Source organism: Triturus cristatus, chromosome 1_1 (genome assembly GCF_964204655.1).
Source record: "Triturus cristatus chromosome 1_1, aTriCri1.1, whole genome shotgun sequence".
NCBI lineage: Eukaryota > Metazoa > Chordata > Amphibia > Caudata > Salamandridae > Triturus > Triturus cristatus.
The window spans coordinates 564,395,017-564,419,491 of NC_140579.1; the positions used below are offsets into that span (position 1 = coordinate 564,395,017).

General features: G+C 44.0%; 1 protein-coding gene across 15 annotated transcripts in view; it reads left to right on the forward strand.

Moving 5' to 3' along the window:
- The window catches only part of NAV1 (neuron navigator 1), a 2,160,095-nt gene that overhangs the window by 1,903,325 nt on the left and 232,295 nt on the right, over positions 1–24,475 (forward strand). For all 15 annotated transcript variants that reach the window (XM_085644319.1, XM_085644290.1, XM_085644280.1 and 12 more), the window contains one exon: positions 17,560–17,698. In XM_085644319.1, the coding sequence (XP_085500445.1) occupies positions 17,560–17,698 (139 nt within the window). The remainder of the gene's footprint in view (positions 1–17,559; positions 17,699–24,475) is intronic.

A 24,475-nucleotide genomic window follows, 5' to 3' on the forward strand; every position in this document is an offset into this window, starting at 1 on the left:
CCTCCCTTCCTACATCCCTCCCTCCCTCCCACTGCTTGAGTGAACATCCTGAAAATCTGGTGAGGCAAAAGCCTTTGAACTCTGAAATAAAAAAAAATATATAACATTGAAAACAACCCACTCTAAAGTTGAATAATTGTGGCAAAGCTGAGATTTATATCCAAATCTCTGGACTAGGTAGAGTGCTGCTTGGACCAGACCCCTCTCCCTCCCATTCCCACCCCTTCAATTGATAGAAAGAAACACGCTGGCCTTCGGTAGGCTAAGCCCAAGCCTACAGCAAGGGTTCACCAAGGGATGGCCGGTGCCCCGCCTCTGCATGTACGAGAGTCCTAGTTCTTCAGGTTTTGGTAAGGCATCAAAGTTGCCTCACACAGGCACCAGCAGAACTTATTGTTATAGGACACACATTAACTTAATTGAATTTAGCTTCTAGGGAGAACGGTGGAAGTGGATCAAGTGCACGTGAAAACTGCAGGATTTGTAAGTTCGAAACCTGAATTTCTACCCTGTAGTTGGATCTACATAGGGTGCAAACAGAAACGCAGTTGAAGAGGCTGTGAACTGTAGTGCTCTATGGTTTTACTGCAGGCTTGAAAAGAGGCACCTTCGACGAGCCGTCCTTATCTGCCATCAGTCCATAGGTGCTCTCCTTGCTCTGCTCCATTTCCAGAGCAACCTGAAACTGCAACATCAGTCACCGGTATCCCCAGCCGCTTCGCTCCTGTTGAGGCTACAGTCAAACAAGTCTCCAAGACTGTGTACCACCAACAACTTCAACAAGTTAGGTCAGTAAGTAAAGCTTTCACGTGTAGACAAGCAGAACATTCGATTTTTCATAATGGCTCTTCTCCCTGAAAGTGACCTGTAGAAGCCTCCAACTCCTCTGGTTTCGACATATCTTCCCCTCCCTCTGTGGCCTGCTCCAGACTGTTGGACATTCTTTGCCCACAATCAATTGAAGCACTTCAGTGTCTATGAGTGCTTTGTGATTTTAAGTGCTCCGAGTTCACTCAGGTGTGTAGTGAGTGAGGCAGGTTTCGTGTTTGCAGATCCCTCCTTTAAGTGCAGTAGTGACAGACTGAACTAGAGTTGCCTTCAGGGGAAAAGCTCAAGTTCCTTGGTTAGGTCTGAGAACTCTTCAATACCTGTAAAGTAATGTTGAGCCCCAGTTACAATGAAATCCGAACCTGCTGTCGTTATCCAAAAATAGAGTTAAACATTGGATTCCTGACTTTGAAACTGACATTACTCAGCAGTTCTGTGGGAATCTAGCCTATGAATCGGTTACCTATTCTGAAATGCCACCATTGGGCCAGTTCACATTCGTCAGTGGGTGTGCCTACACAACTGGGAGCAGATGTCAAAATGTGCAGAGATCAGAGTCCAAGGAGAGAGAGGCTGAAGAAGAAGAGGGTGTGGAAACTAAAATCCATTCCCTGATCACCCATCCAGAGTGTACTCCATGTGCACAGAAGGCCCATATCAACGTATTAGTGAGACAATCGCTCGTAGTGGTGATAAACCAAGAGAGTGTTCAAAGATTGACCTGAACAAAGACTGCACCATTTAAAGTAAAATCTAATCCTGTCTTTCACCACTGAGAGCCATTTAATAAATGAGCATAGAGAGTGTTCCCATACTTTCTGAAGCGTATGGCCACCCCAGAAAGAGTCCACAAATAGAAATAATGAGAACAAACTCAATGCGCTTTCAAAGTGGGGTCACTGACACCAAATCTGAAAAGTGAGTGAACGTCCTGTTACAGGGTTCACTAGCATAGGCCAAGGGTAGGGGTCGCTGCTCAGGGGTTTATGTATCAATTTTTAACTTTGTCCAGCCAGTCTGCTTGAGTTCTTGCCTCAAGAAGGCGGTTACAGGCTGATGCCACTGGTAATTGAGTGGCCCATGACATTGTTGTCAAGCAGGGGTGATCTCGGCCGTGCCCACACGCCTGCTTAACTCCCTCCCACCACCATCACAACACACACCACACACTCCCACTGTGTTCACTCCTGAAAGCTGCACAGAGGAGAATGGACATCACTTCAAAATCCTTGAGCATCCCTCCAGAGAGTCCAAGAATTGTGTTGACATTCAGGATGCTATCTCATCATTATTAAAGAGGCAAAGACTTGAACAGTCATAGAAGCAGACTTCCCACACACTCGCACCTAGAGGTTAGGTTGGTGTCAACTGACTCAGAGACTATGTGGTGTTTGTTATGTAATCTTTTGCTTTGTTATCAGTGTTTTATAGCTTGCTAATCACTCATGAGGGTATCCAGGCTCTCTATAGCAGGTGTGTGAGGCCATCCCAGGAGGGCTTACTCAAAAAGCCAGATCTTCAGCTTCTTGCGAAAGCCAGGAAGAGAGAAGGAGGCTCTGATGTGTTGTGAAAGTTTGTTCCAGATTTAGGATTGAGGTATGAGAAGGCGTGGCCCACTGCTCTGCTTTCATCGATGATGCATGAGCTGTGTGCTAATAGCAAGAAAGTATAGTCTTGTAAAGCACATGAATGCCTGTCTGCATCTTGGCGCTAACTTCTAGATAGAGCCCTCCAGGAAAAACTGAAGACCTATTTGGCTATGGAAGGAAAAAAGCCAGGTTTTCAACTGCTTCCTGAATTTTACTGGATCTAACTGGGCTCTAACATGGCTGTGCAGTGGGTTTCACCATTTACATGTGGAGTGGGATATGCCTCTACCTTCCCATTGGACCATTTTAATTCTGGGAATTTCTACAATTGCTGAGCTGGAATGAAAATTATGAGTAGGTATGTGCCATTAAAATAGTTTTTGAAAATGGACATGGCCAACCTTGTGTAGAGATTTATGGGCCTGTGGAAATATGGATTTTTCTGGTCAGTTATGTCCCCTATCTTGGACCCCAACGGTTCTATGTGCATATCACAAGTACATGTATGTTCCCTCCAGTTCCAGTTATGAAGACGCAAATACATATGCGTCCACCGTCAACATGTCCTCTGTCAGATCCGCCATGAATAGGCCGGATATTCCATTCCTAAATATGAAAGGCCACCGGCTTTATATGGTTCACTTATGCCATTTTACAGTCCAGGCAAGTAGGCCCTGATTCTGTCATCAAAACTCTTCTTGCCTTCTGCCTCTGAAAGCTCCAGTCTGAGCCTGCATCTGTGACCATGAACTTTGTCTCATTCTCTGCGCGGCTCACGAAGCCTGACATCAGCCTAGTCTCTGCCAAGTACTGTATTTCACCTTCGAATTATCTGCTTCCCCCTCAGCCGATGCATTCCTGCCTAGTAGCTTAAGTAAACATTCTTCCAGTCACCGAGCAAAAGGCCCGGCTTCTCTGCCCTTATGCAAGTAATTCATAGCCCTGTTACCATGGAATATTCCTACCCCCTCGCATTCAGTGTAGACACTTAGACGCTTGTACATGCACGCACAGTCAGTATAGAATAGATTCTGTCCGAGAGTCCTTCTTTTATGGATAACATAGTTCTTTAAACATAGGATGTTAGATATGATTTGGGATTAGGTTGACTTGACCCCCCAGACTTCTTGTCTCCACATGTAGAGCTAAATGTCAAGTCCCCTTCACCCCCTAGTTACACGTCAATTACACGTCATACTGCTGCGCGCGCATCTATGCCAAGTATTATCTTATAGATCCACCTATACATGACATCACAACCAATTATGTTCCTTTTTACTCTTTATTACACCCATTTCTGGTTACGCAGACAAATTGTCATTTTCCTTATCAATTGTTACGCCTACTGTATTCGCTTCATTGTAATGTATGTTCTATAAAAGCCATTTCATGTCAATAATGTATGTACTTCACTTCCTGAACCTCCGGGGTGATGGAACTTGAAGCATCCGATTATAATCGATTACTGGAATAAAGCCCATTCCGAAACTCTAATATCACGGATTCTGCCTCTCATTTTGCTGAGCTATTTTATGTTTCTGTATCAAATTCAGTCCCGGTAAAGGAATTTTATTTACCACAGGCCCAGCATATGGTCTTAAACGTAATCTGCCCGCTCACTGTCAGCCAATGCAGACTTATAATGGTTTGTGAGACCTAGCGGAATTTTAGTAGTTTCATCAGTACGCGAGCTGTCACATTTTGAAGGATTTGCTGGGTGCCCACATACAGAGCATTACAATAGTCCTTCTTGAGATGACGAGGGTCACAATATCTGTTTTGTGAACCTCTGTAGGGATAAAAGAAAAGATTTTTCTCACTTTTTAGCGTACAAAAACCAGGAAAATGTAACCTGATTAATATGGTCAGCGAAGGTAGGTTTCCATCGAAAAGGACCCCTAGATTTTTGGCTTTCTGGACTGTTGGTGAGAGAGCACCAAGGTTTGAAAGCCACCATAGGTTTGAAAGCCACCATGCAGTATTCCCAAAGTAGGTGCCGCTGCTGAATAGGAGTATTTTGGTCTTTTTAGAATTAAGTTTCATGTATTTTTTTCTGCATCCACTGATGATATTACTCATGCAGTTTTTAAACTGTCTGGCCTCCTTTTCTGATATTGGATGAGACCGACTCTACTGTTTGAGTGTTGTCAGCGCAAGATATGACCAAGAAGCCACAGGACCAGATCAATTCTATCAGAGGGGTGACATAAATGTTAAAGAGTAGGGTTTAATGAAGATCCTTGAGGGATCCCACGAAGAAGCGAGTAGGGTTCAGAGGTAAGGTCTTCCAGAGCGACTACTTGCTCTCTATTCAACAGGAAGGAACTTAGCAACACGAGTTCCAAAGCATTGATGCTTTTGAGCTGCTTGATAAGTAGAGAGTTGTTGACTGCATTGAACACAGCCGAAAGCTCGAGTAAAATCGAAGCTGCCTCCCCACCATTGCCAAAAATGGCTCTAATTCTCTCTGTGCCCACCACAAAGGTTGACTCAGTGTAGTGATCGGGTCTGAACCCTTGTTGAGAGAGATCCCATAGAAGGCGGTATTTCAGGAAGGCCCTAATATTCTGATTCATTGCCTTCTCTAATATTTTCGCTGGGAGAGGAAGGCGAGAGATAACCTTTTTCCACGCTTTTGAAAAATGCCCTGAAATTAGGAGTTCCGTAAGATGGACTGACAGTGTCTGAGGCTGTGTGGCGATCATAGGGGGGGGGGGGGGGGGTGGTAAGAGTCGAATCGGGCGCCAAATTTAGAGGATTTGATCAACTTGGCAGCCTTCTCAGTGAGGGGGTGAAAGCAGTGAAAATCTTTGAACCGGAATGCAATTTAGTTAGAGTTGTCTCGCCAAGCGTCTCTACGTGTAAAGGATTTTCCGAGGTTACAGAGTTTGTGTTGCATGTAAATTAATAAAATATGGCATTTACCCTTCATAAGAACAATTCTGCTTATTTATTGCAGTAGGATTGATCAGGGCACACTGTTTTTATTATTAAAGTTGGATAGAGTATTGCCTGTGCTAAAAACTTCCTTAGTGAAGTTTTTATCAGCATTGATTTTGTCCGTGAAGTATCTGGCTTTTATCACAAAAAGTAAAGATTCATACTCCTTAATAAGAGATTTGTATTTAATCTTTTCTTCAGGATTGTAATCTAATATCCACAGTTGCTCCTGGCGCCTGCACTTCTGTTTAAATTCTCTAAATTCCTGGGAATACCATTGAGCGATGGCTTGGTTCTATGGTTTCTCCTTGGTTTTATGGGAGCCAGCTGGGTGACTGCAATAATCTGCATAATTGGCAGACGGTAAGTCAATATCACTCCTTATCATGAGATGCAACCTCCCCAGAATGTTATTTAGTTCTGCACTGTATTTTTTGCCAAGGGCGATATTTGAAAACAGTAGACGTGTTAGGAATAGGGGTGCTGTTGGCTGGTATTTTTAACTTAAGCAACACCGCTTTGTGGTCTGTCCAAGTTAATGGCAAGAGTTTGTCCAGTAATAAATCCGAGTTGCTAGCAAAAACACCATAGACCTGATGAGTCAGTAAATTCACCAGTTGCGTGAGATCAAAGCTCTGTAAGCTATCGACTAAGTGCTCCTTGTCCTAGTCTTTGTCATCTGGTAATTCCAACTAGAAATTCAAATCACCCTGGACCGTCAAATATATATATATATATATATCACCTACTGGCGCTCGCCAGTAGGTAGTTATAGTTAGGACCCTGTTTCCATAGGAAATCCGCAACATTCTATTTTGAATAACTTTGGCGCCGGTTGACGAATCCTCGCGAAATTTTCAAAACTAATGGGGCGCTACGCTCCGCTCCTACCCTGAAAGTCTCGGGGTGATTCGTCAAGCGGGGGCTGAGAAAAAAGGGGGGTCCCAAAACGCGTTTTCCCCATGCATTTTTCCATAGGACCTTTAGACACAGCTACAGCCCGAACGGCTGAATAGAATTACTTGTAATTTGGCAAAGAGGTAGCCATAAGGTCAAGGAAGTGCCTTTTGTAGGTCTGGTGTAAATCTGTTCAGTAGTTCCTGAGAAAATAGCATTTAAATCAATATATATATCTGTAAGCGCGCTCCGTGCGCTTACCGTGCGCTTACGGTAAGCTTACCGTACGCGTACGGTGCCGTGCGCGAGCGCGTTTCTGATTGGTAGATCAAAGTAAATATTCGAATCGGTCGAAACCAGGAAGTGTCGGCCGCCATTTTCTCTCTCGCACTCTGAGGGGGGGAGGAAAAACAAAGTTGGATAACATGAAAAGGGGCAGGCTAGACAGCTCCTAACCACCTAGCCATGCTTAGGATGTCCCAGAAGGACCCCCAAGGCCAAAAATGAATTTTTTTTTTTTTTTTTTAAAAACGCCGAATGCGCTTACCGTACGCGTACGGCAAAAAATTAATTTTAAAAAAAAAACTCCACATATTCCCCCCCACCCGTGTGCAAAAGGACAACGAAGCGCATAATATGTCCTCCGTGTGCGGACGGTGCGCGAAGCGCATCGTGCGTACATGGCCCATCCAGCGTAACGTGGGCACGCGGTGCGCGACGCGCACCGCGTGCTCACTGTGCACGCACGGTGCGCGAAGCGCACCTTGCGCGCACGGAACGAACTGCGTGAAGTGGGCGCGCACGGCACGAACGGCGTAAAGTAACTTAGCATTTAAAAAACCGTACAAATTCACTGAAAAAACCATAGGTTTCACACACGTTATAGTTAGGAATTAGCATTTAAAAAACCTTGCAAATTCACTGAAAAAACCATAGGTTTCACACAAGTTCTAGTTAGCTGTACATTTCACTCGTAAAAAAACCAATGAAATTCCACGTTATAGTTAGTGCAGGCAACTATAACTCACGCGACCGCAATCCTCTGCTGATGCTAATACTGTATTTAGACACTTATTTGCCCATGTCTTCTTCCATTAGATTTTAGCTATACATATATTACAAATATTTTTTTTTCATAAAGACACATATGTCATCAGCAGAGGATTGCGGTCGCGTGAGTTATAGTTGCCTGCACTAACTATAACGTGGAATTTCATTGGTTTTTTACGAGTGAAATGTACAGCTAACTATAACTTGTGTGAAACCTATGGTTTTTTCAGTGAATATATATACAATTCCTTCTCCTTTTGCCAAGTCGGTCTGATCTAAAAACATCATAACCTTCAGAGATAGCTATTCTAAAATCTGGGACCGATGCAACATCTGCCCATGTCTCCGTAAGGAAAGATATATCAGGAGCCTCAAGATCCATTAAGTCATAGAATTCATATTTGTGATCGATTAATGATCTGGTATTAAGGAGTACACAGGTCAATGTTTTGCGTGAGTCTGTTGATTAAAAGGGGGAGCAAGATGGGTGCTAATGAAAGACCAGCAGAGCCGAGGTGTCTAGAAGGTTGTTGGAAGTGAATGCAACTGTTCAGGTAGGCAGGGTCTCTGTTGTGGAGTGCTTTGTAGGTGTGGGTAAGGACTTTGAACTGCATTTGCTTGGGTATCTGGAGCCAGGGGTGTTCCCTAATGTGTACTCTGCATGGGATTTTGAGGACTAATCTGGATGCTGCATTTCGGACATTCGGTAGTCTTCTTTTGAGTTGGCATACAGGGTGTTCCCATAGTCTAGCCTCCTGGTGGTGAGGGCTTGGGTGATTGTTTTCCTTTGTTTAGTAGCCACTTGAAGATTTTCTTCAGCATCCTTCAGGTGTTGAAGCAGGATAAGACTACTGCGTTGACTTGGGCAGCCATATTTGGCTTGTTACCTATGATGATTCTGAGGTACCTTTAGGATAGCGTAGATGGCTGCATGTTTCCATGGTTCCAGAAAGGTGACTGTACTGATGGAGGTGATGAGGATGATGGCCTCAGTGATAGGGTTATGCTCCTTTGTCAAAGGCGTGGTTGGGGAATGGGTCTGCTGGGGCCTCGGAATGAATTGTGTTCATGATTGTTGTGGTTTTCTCTGTGCTAAAAGGGGTCCAGTTGCATGGCAAAGTTGTTGTATAAGATTATGATCTTGCTGCAAAAGAGGTCAATACAAAGGTCTTGTGATGGGCTGATGTTACTGAGGGCAGCTGTAGGTGTAGTGAAGCCCTTGACGATTGCAAATATTACTTTGCTGCTTTTGAAGGTGGCATTTATTCGTCTAACTAGGGCCTTCCTCTTAGTTTATCGGATTAGCCAGTGGTACCTTCTGTTGGCGGCTTTAAAGGTGTTGTTTTCCACTTCCCCTTTGCTAGTTCTCCATTTCTGTTCCAATTGTTTGCAGTGTTTGCCATTCTGAGGTCTTCCGTGTGGCAGCTGGCGCGTGCCCTAGTTTTTTCCTATATTGCTTTAGTTAATGGATCCAGAGTGTCAGCACAGTTGGTAACGCACTTGTTGAAGTTTTCAATGTCTCATGCAAAGAGGCCTGTGTCCTCTGGTTTGTTCTAGTGGAGGGCGTTGGTCAATCCACCTCTGTTAGGCTGCTCCAGTCTCGAGGTGTTGGGGCTGCTGTGGGGGTTCTTCTCTGTTGATGGATGCCGATTGTGAAACGGACTATGGCATGGTCTGTCCAAGTAACAGGTCTTGGTGTGTTGATCATGATGTTGAATATGAAGATGGGATCCTAGAGTGGGTCCGGCAGCGTAGGTGGGCTCTGTGACTCCTTGAATTAGTTCCAGTTTTCAGATGGTGTCAAGAAGGGTGCCTGAGTTTGGGTGGGTTATGTCTACTTGATGGGAATTGAGTTCTCCTAGGAGGATGAAAGCACTGGAGTCAAGAACTAGGTCATGGAACAAAGGTACCGAAAGTGACTGCTCTTTGCACTTGCTTTCGACCTTTCAGCCTGGGTTTAAGTAAGTTGGGCCCTGCAATCCATATAAGAGGTCATGGATTGAATGGGCATGGGAAGGTTACTGACCTGGTCTATTCTGGAAGGAGCTCACACATTTAGCACTATGTCCCCGAGAGACTGCCTAAAAGGCACTGTGTCCTCGGCTTGCACCCATCAGTGTGCTAGCGCAGCTTGTGGATTAGAAAAAAACTTGCGGTTGCTGCATTAAGTGCTTTTTTGCTGCGTTCGCTTTTGAGCTGGTTCTTGGCAGGAAGCCTTTCATTTTTTGCACTCCAAACGCATTCTGAGTGCTGAGTCACATGGCGGCTTCAGAACTGGGGGTGTTTCTGTGCGCCGTCCTGTGTCCTACAGCCATCTTGGTGTACAAGTAGTGGGTCGTGTAAAGATTTAAGACACAATTATATCGTCTTTTTGTAGCGCTTTAATAAACTCCTAATTACAACAAAAAATACAGAATTCTATACCTGGAAGTTTCCGACCAGTTTTAAGTTAAAGCTCAGGAACTGATACTAAGGAAGAATCCCGCTCAAGACAGCATAAGGGGGTGGGTAGAGCTTATTCTTGGCTCCAGCCTATTGCTGAGCCCTGCATATAGTAAGCTTTGGCAAAACCAATAGATCTCGCTTTTGAGAGGAATATGTTGACCTTTTGGCGTTTTCAATGACTTTTGAGGATGCTGAACAGCATGGCAAAAATAAAAATGAAGGGGTTTTGCTGATACTTAATAGCATTGACATAAAAACCAAACACAAAAAGCCCCAGTGTCGTGATGTTGACATGCTCTTGCATCACTAGTATATTGGAGCAACTCAAGTTAATTAATGTGTGTGTATGCGTCATGACGCTGTGGTGACCAGGTTCACCCCCCCAATCGGAGTGGAGAAAATCGTGAGGGGTACAGAGGAGCGAGAGGGTGAAAGTGAAAATGTTTCTGACAATTGGTGGTCAGAAGGGAGGCTCCGGGGGCAATGGAGTAGCTTGGGGAGGATAGGGGCCTTATAAAACCAAAGCTGAGCAGGACTGGCAGGAGTCAGGGAATCCGTGGACGAGCTGTGAGATGGAGAAATACATAAACCGAGAGCACAGTGGTGCTGAAATGTGAAACTGTAAATATGGAGCAGGAAGAGTGGAGGGGAAGCTGCACATAGGTGAGTAGGAGAGAGCCCAATCAAATGCATGCACTCAGTGGTGGCTGACATGTAAGGAGGTTGGTGAGGCAGATACAAAAATTAATAATTCTACTTACCTTCTCCCTGGTGTGACTTCCTCCTCCTTGCTTGGGACTTCTCACCAGGCAGGCTCCAGGAAACTGCAGTAACCAATCCTGGTGCTGCTCTCATGCTGCATGAGCAGTTCCAGGATTGGAGGGAGCGGCCTCTCTCGCTGCTCCTGAGGACACTGGAGCCCTACGTGGTCTCTAACCCACCTGCGATAAGACAGCTGGGTTAGAGAGGTTTAAACTGTGCATGTCAGGCTGGCCGTTGCAAGAAGGCCTGCCACAAAGACATGCTCATTTTAAACCCAAGTGCCCTGCCTACCACTGCTTTCTGCTGCCTGACTGGCAGCAGCAGAAATCATTAAGCCCCGCTTCCCCATCTTGATGCTCGGCTCGAGACAGGGTTTTGAAAAATAAAATTGTAATAAATAATTTCTATCTTTGGGGGCATTTTTTAGTGGGGTGATGCTCCTCCACTTTAAAGGAGGAACCACACCTGCTTGCACTCCTAAACAAAGCAGTTCCCTATTTGTTAGCAGTTGACGAATACATGTAATCCAATCATTAGGGTGAATAAGAAACTATGCTCCAGGGGAGAGGAAGGAAAGCCGTTGAATAAGAATCAAGCAAAAGAGATTGACAGCAAAGCCAACAACTGATGAGCAATGTCCTGACCAAAAGCCCACTGGTAGTATTGGTATTGTACACAATAGATCTTTTGACAACAGCTTGTGGTGTGTATAAGCAGAATCTAAAAACCAGTGTATATGGAAATGTGGCTTTTGGAAGCATTGCCTGAATTTGCCACTCATTAGCTATGAAGACCCCCATAAAACACTAAGCTATGCCATGAAATATTACCAGTGACAGTCTCACTGTGTGCTGGCACAGGCGCCAGTCCATCTGACCCCTTATGAAGTAACCTGGCCGGGCAACTCAAAGGAAAGAGCTGTTCGCTACAGATTAGGTAACCACAATGTCTGAATGGGGCCTTCTTAAATATCACGTTATGTGGCATCAGGTTTGGGAAGACGGGAAGCAAATCCACAGGTTTTGCTTTTGCCACTTTGCCACAAATGTCTATTGGGGTCCCAGACAGAAATGTCCCCGATTGGATAGTTGGCAAACTAGCTTCCCTTCTGCTGCCATTGAAGAATCTAGATTTCCACACATAACTATGCCAGAATATCATCTTGGGTAACTCGTTCCCTGTCAAGCTGAAGCTGCCGCAGCTGCTCCCACAAATCGGTAGTGTGGCGGAAAGGGGGGCAGGGGGAAAGCAAGAGAAAATGAAAAAAAAGAATTACCTGTCAGCCTGCCGGGCGGCTCGGAGTTTTTTCTGTCCGCTTCCTGGCTTCTGTTGGAGCAGGAAGCAGGATAGGCTCACCTAAGCCAATCACAATGCAGCATTGATTGGTAAGCACCCAGGCTCCCCTGAGCCAATCAGCGCTGCAATGCAGTGTTGTGATTGGTCTTGGAAGCCTGCCCATGTTCTCCGGCTGTAATGCAGCCTGGGTGAAGAACATGTGAAGTGTGCATGAATGTTGGCCGGCCCCAGAGGGCCGGACAAACATTCATAATCACTTAGGAGGGTGCCACCACTCCTTCCCTCTGCGCAGCCTAGCTCCGCCCCACAAAACTGCCCCAGCACAGAAAAATAAAATGATAATAACATCTTGTTATCATTTTATTTTGCCGTGCTTTAAGGCAGTTGGGCGACGCTCCTCCGCCTTAGCAGAGGAGCCGCCACTGAGCTGAAGGAGATTACTCACTGCCCGTTTTGGTAGAAATCACTTTGATGCATGGTTTCGTTATTATTTACCCAAAGATAGTGCTTACTATTTCTGATCTGGGGTAGGCTTAATGTTAGATGAAACCTGAAAAGACTCTGGTTCTGGGTGCTGTGATGTGCACGCCCAGAGTGTGTTATTGGATCAACCAGTAGATGAGCTCCTCAAAAACTGCACTTCAGCATGCTAAGGGTTGCACACAAGTTCACGAGGAGCTAGCTGTGTTATTTTTGGTTGCAAGTGGGCTTTTAAACTGTTTAGCATTTTTTTGCAATGGTGTGCACCACAAAAGCCATTTCGACACCATAGGCAAAATCCCCTCCCTCCATAGAGTTTGGGTGTCAAACCTTTCCAGTGTTAGGAATGGATGTTGTTATAACTGTAAGCACTAATCTAGACCCAGCTAAAACAACTCGACGTTTGCAACCAGAAAGAAGTGGTGCAGGAGCTGCCCAGAAGCTGCCAACCACCTGACACCCAAGAACCTCCATTTTTGAGCTCCAATAGTTAACTACCTTCCAGTGCCAAAAAGAACCCAAAGTGTAACTGCAGCAAGAGAAATAACTTTCTCACACCGCACATTTGGCAACTGTCAAGATAAATGTTCTTCTAAGGTTGTCTGACCTTCTCTTGCCCTTCTGTCTTCTCTCTATGATCACTACGTTCCTCTGGTGGAAGCCTATACATTTTACATACTCTACTTTTAATACTGTCCTATTTTTTCCTAATTGAATTGTTTAATGAAATGGCTATGCAATGTTTATTCCAATTGGCTGGTTTAGTATATTTGAGTCATTTGTATTCCGTTTTAGTCTGCTCTTACTTTTGATCCTTGTAGCAGCATTTAATACTTTTTACACTAAAGTATTGTCTGTACTTAATGCTTTTTAATCTCTCGACGGTTACCTTGTTCTAAGGTGCTCTTCACTAGGGACTGCTGACGGTGTTAAGCCTCGAACACAGGCCTCTGTACTCAAGTAAGGGAGAGCCAAGATGACTTAAGAGCTCTCTGGCTCGCCTCTCCTTGTGAACAGCTGGATTCTGCATCTGTGGGAGCTCGGAAGAAGCACACAAAGCCTCCAGCTATTGTCCTGTCTTTCAGGTCAATGACCCCTTCACCGTAATGACCTGACCCTGTAGGAGCTCCGTCGCGGTAGAGGATTTCAGTGCACATTAATGTGCACTTGTAGGGTCAGCCACATGCCCTTTCCTGCCTGTCTTCTTGCCACATGCATTACTCTTCCACACCTCACGTAGTCCTGCCTCATTATGGCCACGCTACGCATTTCTTTCTGACCTTAAGTGTCACTTGTTCTTGCTAAATGCTGGGAGGATGTTATTATGATATTTACAGTTTTCGGGACCAGTGGGTAGCTTGCTATTTTATTGCCCGCTGGTTAAAGTTTGGTATTTGATACTCTGCAGGCCTGGCTCCGAGGAGCAGTAGGCCGCTTCAGAGACGGTTTTAGTTCTGGCTTGAAAGCGCAGATATCTCTACTTAGGTCTGGTTTGCAGTCTTATCTGGAAACGTATTGGTACAATATATTCAAAATATGCATAATGGCCATTGCCCCCCGCCAGGGGAATAGGTCTCTCCTCATGCTATTGGGTGTATCATTCCACTGTTAGGGAGTGCTTCCAGTACATTGCACGAGAGACTGTTTTGCATCTCAAAAGTACAGCTAGTTTACACTCATAAATTGTTTATATTAGATGCTTTGTATACCGGAAGCAAATAGTTTTTTGTGTAGTTTTAACAAGACTTTTGAAAAAATGTTTTACTCGTGATCAAAAATGTAAGACCGACCTATCCGCTTCATCAGCATTTGTTTGTTGATGCAGGAGTACCTCTAACATGAACTCTATGGTATGTGGGATCCTTTTGAGACCAGTTAGCCGAAACCAGTATATACTGGGAAATGGGATGGTGACACCTATTTGAAAAATTACAATCTAGAGTTGTGCTTTCACATATCTATAATGATTGGTGAGCAATTAAGTGATTCAGAGTTGCCTCTGCAGTGGCACAGAAATGGCAGCTGTTATGCTGTGCAAATATAAATAACAATGAAGCTGCTACATTTTGGTCACTTGTTGAAGCTGGGATTAGAATCCAGGGGGAAGATTTATGAGGAAGTGCCACAGCACAGCAACGCAAGCCCTTTGGCTGCCCCAAGCTGTGGCACTTCCAAAGCACAGCAATGCAACATATTTACAATAATATGTTGCATTCCTGTGCTCTCCCCTGCGCACAAACAGCTGCCATGCGCAGGCACACTTGCACCATGGTGTCATTGGAAGATTGTTTTTGTGAAGGAAGGTGCCCCTTCCTGCACAAAAACAATCACTACAGGCATTTTCCTCTTTCAATGCGTGATGTAGAATGCAGTACGCATTGAAAGCGAAAAAACGAGGAGAAATGGAAACATTTCTCCTCGTTACGCCTCCCCTGGGGAGGCATAGCATTCACATGCATTTTCCAGATTTAAGATTCCTCATAAATTTGGAAATGTGTCTTGTTCCATGGGGATACACCCACAGCAACACCCATGGAACGCCCCTTTCACACAAAGTGCTGCGTGTAAAGGGGCCATATTTACAAGGACAGGAAAAGCCACGCAGGGTGGCTTTTCCTGTCCTTGTAAACATGGAGCAGTAAAGTACGCCACCAGTGCGTCACAAAGTGACGTACTGGGGGCGCAGGGGGCTTGTAAATCTGCCCCCAGGTTTCCAATTTCCAACGTCGACTATTAGCCATTATAGAGCATTGCAGGTACTGCTCACTTTTGAGCGAAGTTGGCTCATGTAGAGCCAATCTCTGAAGTTAAAGTGTATACTCTACATTGGGGCATAGCCCCCACTTCTCTTTGTGAACAAACATTCTATTATGTAATGTAATGTAATGTAAAAGCTATTTCTATAGCGCTACTATCACTCCAGGGAGTATCTTGGCGCTCACCCAACTCAGATATACGAGTTGGGGGGAGTAGACGCACTTCACGCTAAACACTACATATTTAGACCATTGCTGTGCAGGCTGCCTCATTCATAGAAAATACCCAGGTTTTTAATGCTTTCCTATATTGAATTTCATCCGACAGGGAACGCAGGAAAAGAGGAAGTTTGTTCCAAGCTTTAGCACCTAACACAAAAAGGGATTTACCACCCTTGGTTGTTAGCTTGAATTTGGGGATGACCAGTAAATTTTGACCCACAGACCTTAGACAGCGTGCCGGATTGTATTGCCTGAAACCATTCCGTAGATATTTAGGTCCTTGATGGTGAAAGGCCCTAAAAGTAATTAAAAGGACCTTGAAAAGGATCCTCTTTGCAATTGGAAGCCAGTGGAGCATATTCAATGCTGCAGAGGCTGATGATCTACGGGACCAGCCTAATACTAGGCGGGCTGCTGCATGTTGGACCATTTGTAACCTGTGGAGTACCGATTTATTGGCTCCAACATATAGACTATTATGTTATAACAATTATTGTGTGCCTCCTTTGGAAAGATGTCGTAAATTGACAACAGAGCCCAGAGTGACTGCTGCAGAGTCCGTACACTATCTTCGGATCATCAGGTTGCACTCAGAGGGACTGGCCAATAGCTTTAGGTTGTTATGTGTAAAATTATGTTGGGTAGCTAAAGTATTACTTGGAAAATGTGCCATGTGGCCACCAGACCACACAATCACAGCTGTTTCACTGACTAAAACCCCTCAACCACATGAATTAGTTGATAAATCCATTCATAGTGGGGGTCTAACCCAATGAATCCCTTCACTGGTGATGTCTCACTTTCCCTTCAAGTGGCTTGTCTCACCTAAATACCTCCATAGGGTATTTATTGGTTATTCCCTTCACTGTACTCAGTTCACTCATTAAATCTCTCATCTCAGCAAACCTCTCCGTCAGGAGTTTTTTTTCTTAATGAAATCCTTGGCCAGCAAAGCTGCCAAGTGGCCCCATACTGTGTATGACCACTTCATTATTCCTGGCTTTTAGCCAACAGCACTATCAAGCCATACTTATATAATGCTAAAATTGAAGATACAAGCCTCGGAATGCTGCGCTTTTTTGGCTAAAAGTCCACCACTGGGTGAAGTTGTCTTTCATGAATGATATGGGACACTTAACTGTGAATAATGTTTGCTTGGTTTAATAACTATCACACAACCTTCACCGAGGCAGATTAATTTATTAAACCACTACACCAGGGGTGTTTCACTGATTAAGACCCTGTAACTGGTGGTTTCAATTAAACTATCTTTCCAATGGTACCGTTTGTCTTGATAAATCTAATCGGAATGTTTTATATAATTTCAATCTTAATGAAAGTTTAATTTACTTGAATTGTAAAACATTCTGAAAACAGGAATGTGTTATTTAATAAATCTTTCATGGACATTATGCTCACTAAGCTTAATTCCCTTCGTTTATTATGTTCTAGTTAAGTTCTTTTACTAGGTCGTTCACTTAGTAAACGTACATCATGGACAATAGCTGCTAAGAATACTAGGATGAACTTTTTCTTTTTGAAAGTGATCATTTTACAAGCTTCACTTGCTGTTAGACATTTAAACGTAAATGTATGCAGAATGTGTGTACGTCAATATACGTATGTATATATGTAGTATTTGTATAGAGTGAACCTTGCCAGCAGAGCTCTGAACAGGGCCAAAGGCAAACTTATATTCCACGAGTGACGGTGTTCTTGAAGGAGGTGCATATTCAACTTTATCATACATTTTTGAGTATCTTTGGGGTGGTCTTTATGATATGGTAATGTTCTAGCTCCTGGTACAATGCCCCTGGCACTTCACATATTTCAAATTTGTGTTTACTATTTTTTTTGTTTAATAGATTATACAGCTTGGGAATTATATTGTGCTTATTGGCAAATTAAGGCTAGTTTGGTAAAGATTTTGCTTCTTAACAAATAGTAAATCACACGAAGTTCTCCCCACAAATATGCCGGCCATAAATGGCACATAACAAACAAACATGATTCGCAAAATAAACTGCTTGAGAACAACTAAAACAAAAATATTACAGAAATTATTAGATTCACAGTAAGGGACAAACGTGATCGAATTCCACAGATATATAAGTTGCATAATTTGCATTGCGGTAAATAAGAACCCTTTTCCCGATTCCTAAACCCATTTACGATGTGTGAAAAAACAAATTTGGCTAACCCTGGTGGTTTTGTATATCATTGCTAGTTAGAATTTGAGCAGCTTGATACTTCTGCTTCTTTAGACTAATCTCGCTGTTTTTCTTGTGTTCCAGCTGGGATGAGAGCAGCTCCATCAGCAGTGGCCTCAGCGATGCCTCCGACAACCTCAGCTCCGAAGAGTTCAATGCAAGTTCCTCCCTCAATTCCCTGCCTTCCACCCCCACGGCTTCTCGCAGGAACTCCACCGTAGCAGTAGGTCCCCAGAACTTTGTGTGTGTGGTGTGGTTGATCCTCACGTTGAAGGTAGTATTGTATTTGCTTTTCTCCTTAATGTCCATGTCTTACATACCTCAAAGTAAGTTTGAATTTTGGGCTATTTTGCATTTGTGCAACAGGTGCCCAAACCAATTTTTTTCACAACAACCGAGCAGTAGACACTATATTTACATGAGTAATTCTTGGTTCACATTGTTTTGATTGCACAAGAGCCTTTTTCTGGAATGTGAATAAGCATATGAACACCTCCACTATGCTGTTTATTGTCCATCAGAATTCAAGACAACCCATTTCAGCATTGAAACCAGTGGTCGAAGTGGGCGGGAACGGCTAGGCGTGACGTGCCCCTACTTCTTTAATTTCATAGTCTGTTCCCCTACTTTCTTATCTTAAACATGCCTTCCGGATGGCCGAAATCGCCAAGGCCGATAGTTAAGGCTCAGCTGCTGGAACGGGCAGAGAAGGAAAAGGACTCTGTCTTTTCCTTTGTGCCCAGCTCTCCTGCACTGGTAGCTGCCCCCCACCCCCTCTTTGTTCTCCCTCTTCCCTCTCTTTCTGTCTCGCTCCTAGTCATTTAGTGAAACCGAGACTTCAAGAAACAGGTAATTAACTTTCAAGTGTACTACTTGGCTTTGCAGGCGCAGTTTGCACATCACTGGTTCCACAATAGCAGCCACCCATCCCATTAGGATTTGCAGACTAGCTGCTACTTTACCATTGAAAACTGCACAGATGAAAAAGCACCATCAGTCCAACAGAGGAATACACATTGTTGAACGCACAGTATGGGCATGTTTGAGACTGGTTGCGTTATATGCGATGACTGATGTACTCCCCCGCAATGTCGCTATTGAACAACCCTCAAAATATGCCAGCTTTTGACCCAGGGGTAGTGAAGCAGATGTGCACACTCCAGATACACACACTGAGCAATCTTTTTATAAGCAAGACCTTCAAATCTTATTAGTAATATCTGGATTACATCGCTATGGATGTGTTAACACAGGTGTGTCATTCACCTAAGCACTTCTTCCCCTCGATGCTGAACGATCCCGCAGAGCTGGAGCTCCTCACTTTTATCATGATGAACCCTTAACCAACTTGGCTGATTACCACAATGTAAAAAGCAGTAATGTCAAAAATGGTAGTAGATGACGTACATTGCAGAGCTGACTTTAATGAACAAGAATCCCAACCTTCTCTTTCCTCCTTTCGTTTATTTGCTCCCCTGTGAAATGGATCCAAAAAAGAAAAACACTTTTGCTGGAAACGTCGTCTTTTTCTGACATTTTTCAATTTCTAAGTGCAGCCTCGGGGTGGAGAGAAATAAAACATTACAAATATAAAATATAACTAACTAAAGCAAGACAGAGTGGTTGCAAGGTGGCCAGACTGATTTATTCACACCTAAACACATTAGCGGCACTTTGGAGTGCTTGCCAGTGAAGCATCACTTCTGTTTTCTCGTCGCTCCTTGAACATCATTGCTTTCCCGCTATTCCTGGAGGCACTGAAATACCTACTTGATGGGTGAATTGGAAAACAAAATGCATACAGCGGCTCTGTATTCACAAATGTGGTCCTTTTAAACCATACTGCTTATGTTTTGAAAGGATATAAGCAATGGGAATTGAAACGGGTCCCTTCTTGGCCCTGTAGTCATGGCCTTCACTTTTCAGGCAAAAGCACTCACTAATTTCTGAATAATGAGTGTCACAACAAAAAGGTAACCATGTTGTACCTGCTTACATTTCACATGCTTTACTTAATCTTGCATTCCCTATGAGTGTTTGCTTTATCTAGGATGTTGTTAATTTTTTTTAGGCAGCATGTTACTCTTGACTAGTGTGACTTTGCATTGAGTCACATCCAGGTGATTATAGCGGGTCAGTGCAGTGCAAGTTTCTCTCAGTGAGGCAGTATGGTGTTCAGTGGGGCAGAGGATGTGACACTATGGTCTGAGCTGCTAAATTTGGAACTGGGGAACCAGGTTCAGCTTTCATGACCAGTCCCCCAGACCACTCTCTTGAGGGAGCACATTCCCATAGACCTTAGAAGGCCCCGCAAGATCTTAAAAGCCCTGGTGCCTTAGCACTAGCATGTGGACCATAGCAGTGGCAAGTGTGGGTTAACCTTGAACTTCACCTCCAGTCTTGCAGGCAGGCCTATGAAGCAGCACACCTTAGAGCAACAGTGACACTGTCACTGAGGTCACAGGACCCTTGAGCAGGGTGGCTCTAGGGCAGTGCGACCACACCAGGCGCTGAACAGCCGTGGACCAGCCGCGGTCCATGCAGGTAACAGCGGTGGGGCAGAGGAGCCAGGTAAGGGGGGATTTCAAGGGACGATGCAGAGGCAAAATTAAATAAATAATTAATTTTCCCTCTGCATCGTCCTTTGAAATCCCCTCTTACCCGGCCCCTCTGCCCCACCGCTGTTACCTGCATGGACCGCGGCTGGCTCTGACTTCTATTGGGGTCGGCTTGTTTGCTAGTATAATATGGTTTTAAAAGCACTTGCTGCCTCCTTCCTGGCCTCCAACAATTTTCGGCAACAATAAAAATGTAATGATAACTCTAGTGATTAATTTTCTTAGTAGAGAGAGATGGTGTTTTGTCTAGTGGACGCTTTGACTCATGGAAAGGAAGCGCAGAGGGTTAATTTGCCTGCTGCTAAGAAAATGTACCATGCAGATCACAAAGTGCACATAATGTAAATAGGTCAGTAGGTTACTGCTTTTGTCAGAGAGACCCTATTGCAACTTGCAGTTAATAAGTTAAATTCCTGACATAAGACAGGGAACTCTTAACTCTCATGTAAGAGCTGCATGCAAACTGCAAGGTATAAATTAGAGCGTTATGGTTTTTTCCCAGTCTTTGATTATCCTAATGTTGCAGAAAAGGGGTCATTTGGTAGAAATCAATTCTGATTATTAAAGAGAACCCCCAACCATGGTATTACATTTTAAATTCTGAGTTTGTGTTTCTCCAGACCAATCACTATTAAGCTATGCTGCCTAGTAGTATGGTTGTCATGTGACTCCTACAACTTGTATTCCTTTGTCTTCTGTAACATTTCCTATACAGTGATTTACACATGTATGATTGATTGTCTCTTCTTTAATATGTGTGCTGTAAAGTGCTCTGATACCCTACACTGGTATTAGTGGTGCTGTAAATTTTCTGATACTTTGTTAGCATTTGTAAAAATGTCAAAATAATAGTCTCCGCAAAGATTTTTTCTTATATAAGTACAAGTGGAACATACAACTGCAGCAGTGAGAAATGTGACCAGTCAGCCTTTGCAAAGGGCCCTCCACTTCACAGCAGCACAAGTCACATTTTTTAGGAACTTTTGATCCGTTTGAGCTATAAACAATTTACTAGTTAAAATCGTCAGATTATGCAGCAGATGTATTGTGTAGCAAATATGGCAGAGTCATAATTATGTGGAAAACATTTGCAAACTAGGATATTTTGCCATTCATGTTAGAACTGCTCTTGTAGAAATAAAGAGAAGTGCTGATGACAGAAACTCTATGGCTCTGAGAGAAATGGCTTGCGATTCCACTTTTAAGGATATTTGGGACATTCTGTGATTGGTTACTTATCCCACTTTGTGAATGTATTTTAATGTCAATAACTCTTAACATTAAACCTTAAACATGTGTATCCATTGGTTAAATTAACGTAATAAGCTGTAACCGGTTAGTGAAATGGGAAACCAATACTAAAAATTGGGATATTTCGCCCTTTTTGCCACACCTCTGACTCAGCCCACTGACCCAATCCACGGGTTATTCCCGCCCTCTGATTCTCCTCCCACTGTTCCCCAACTTTTTCCCCCCACTTCGACCACTGATTGAAACAAATGGCTGTCAGTCAGGTAGGCATTTAAGAAAATGCCCTGTGTCTACCGAACTCATTTTGTGGAATAAGTCTTATCCCCAACACTCTTCGAAAGGGGGATTCTTGTAACACAGAACCAGTCACAATGTTCCTGTTCAGCAACCTGAACAAAAGATTGTTCCCACACACTCAAAGTGACATGCACTTCTGTGTTCACAATGTGCCATAAATAAGCAGGAAAATCCGCTTTCCTGAAAGCTCTTGTGGTGTCCTTCACAGACTGATAAATGCCTTAACCTACAGATCTCAATTTAGAAACATTCACCTAGAGCCTCCTTATGTCTTATATTTTAAGAAGGATCTAGCTTGCAAAAGCGTGCATAGGAGGAGGAGCGACCTCAGCAGATCACTCTATAATATGGCGCCCCGAACATTACTAAGTGAGGTGGCTCTTCAGTAGACCACTTGATGAAGAGGTGCCTCAGTAGACCATTCAAGGAGTATGGGCTGCAGCAGATCACCCTAAAACGTAGTGAATTGGCCTACCACTCTCTTGGGACGAGCCTAAGAAGACCATCCTAGTAAGAGGATCCTCAGCAGACCATCCTAGTAAGAGGATCCTCAGCAGACCAACCTAGTAAGAGGATCCTCAGCAGACCATACTAGTAGGAGGATCCTCAGCAGACCATCCTTGTAGGAGGATCCTCAGCAGGCCATCCTAGGAAGAGGATCCTCAGCAGGCTGTGTATTTGGGGGTCTCCTTGGAAGACCACCCAAAGGTGCAGGGTCCACCCTTCGTCCACGGGTCCGGGATACAAACTGAGACCAACACTGGAGCGCCGAGAGAAAGGATATTTATTACAATCTCATGAGATGGAGAGAGAGCATCGGCAACAGACACCCGCAGCTTGTCTGAGGAGGCAATCTGCCAAGCTCTTTGGTTCCACGTCTTATATACCCTTCATCCCCACCCCCTGCGTGTACAGTAAAGAAAGAACACCATGATTATGCAAAGGGGGATGTGTACATTAAACGATGAACACCATAATTATACAAAGGGAGACGTGTACAGTAAAACAATGAACACCATAATTATACAAACAGAGGTTAATCTGATAAGTTAGCAGATGGTCACTGTTGGGCCCCTGCTGGGCATAGGTGAAACCCATAATTACAAAATAAGCAGGGGTCAATCTGATAAGCTAGCAGATGGTCACTGTTGGGTCCCTGCACGGCATAGGTGAAACCCATAATTACAAAACAAGCAGAGGTCAATCTGATAAGCTAGCAGATGGTAGCTGTCAAGCCCTGCAGGGCGAAGGGCAGGGTGAGGATAGTAAGCGCGGGCAAACAGTCCTGTTCAACTGGGGTTAGCAAGAGTTTAGTCAGATTGTGGCAAACAAGGGCACGGACAGTCCTGCTCGACTGGTTTAGCATGAGTTCAGGCAGGTGGCGGTAGATCAGGTCAGAATCAGGGCAGTGCAGAGGTGAATCAAGAAGGGAAGCCACAGAGCATTTGTGATTGAGAGAAGGTCCGTGATGAAGGGTGGGTGAAGCGCAAAATGGCGGAGCGAATGGCAAGGTAACAGACATACTTTTCCACAGAGTACAAAATGGCTGAGCGAGTGTCAAGATAAAAAATACAGTTTCCACAAGGCCATCCTAGAAAGAGGATCCTCAGAAGACCATCCTAGGGAGAGGATCCTCTACAGGTCGTCCTAGGGAGAGGATCCTCTACAGGTCGTCCTAGGGAGAGGATCCTCTACAGGCCATCCTAGGGAGAGGGGCCTCAACAGACCATCGTAGGAATAGGTGATTCAGCAAGTTGCACCAGACAAAAAAGTGCTTTAGTAGACTTCTCAAAAAGGCGGTGCCTCAGCAAATCACCATATTAAGAGATGATTTAACAAAACTCTTACTAGGATGCAATTCAGCAGATCCCTTTAAGAGGGGGTACTTGACATATCTGTTACTCCAATCCCTAATATTTTAGCTTCACAAATTGCTCTGGGAAACAGTACATCAGCTGATTGTTGTGCACTATAGTGCGGGGTATAAGCGCAACTGAAGAGAAGGAGTTTATTTTTTAAACACATGCCTCCTCTGGCCTTGCCTACTACATCTACGCTGAAGCCATTTCCACCCATATGCTTCCATTAAAATGAGAATGCTTTCATTTTCCTTTCAATATGTGGCAGATAAGTATTCCTCACCACAGTTCTCTATCGCCACCATGAACTTAAAAATCCTCCCTTGCTAAAAAAAAAAAAAACTGGACGAAAAACATAAAATAACTCAATGACCAACAATAATCATTCTGTTGTCACGAAAAATATGTACAAACCACGCCCCATATATGAACCACTTTAAATTCCATACAGACATGTAACATATAAAACATAAGTAAATATCCAAAACATGCAAAACCTAGGTATGTATACTGATCTCATGCTGCCATGTTTTCAGATACTTTTTTTTTGTTATCGGTCAACATTGATAGAATCCAGTTAGAAAGCACACTTAAACTGGTAAAGACCTTCTGTGCAGCAAGAAAACTGTCAAACATTTGAGTGTGTACTAATGTCATCCTTTTTCCACAAGCTCCTGTGTCAAGGATAAGGTATTTTAAGTAATTGGTGGTAATGGGCTGATCTCTAACAGTGTGTGTTTGAGACCACTGAGTGCTGTCCCTCTTTGTGTGCCTCTGTGAGGTGCTGCAGGTCAGTGGCACTCCACGTGGTGCAAAAGGGCGCTCACTAGTGTACGAAAAATAAGCGACAGAGGTTAAGAAGGTGAAAGCTCACTTGATCAGGCAGGGATGGCATAAGAGGTGTGCGGGAAACTTCAAATCACTGGTGGACCGCTACCACTGCTAGAAAACTAAGTCCTCTCGATTGACAGACTT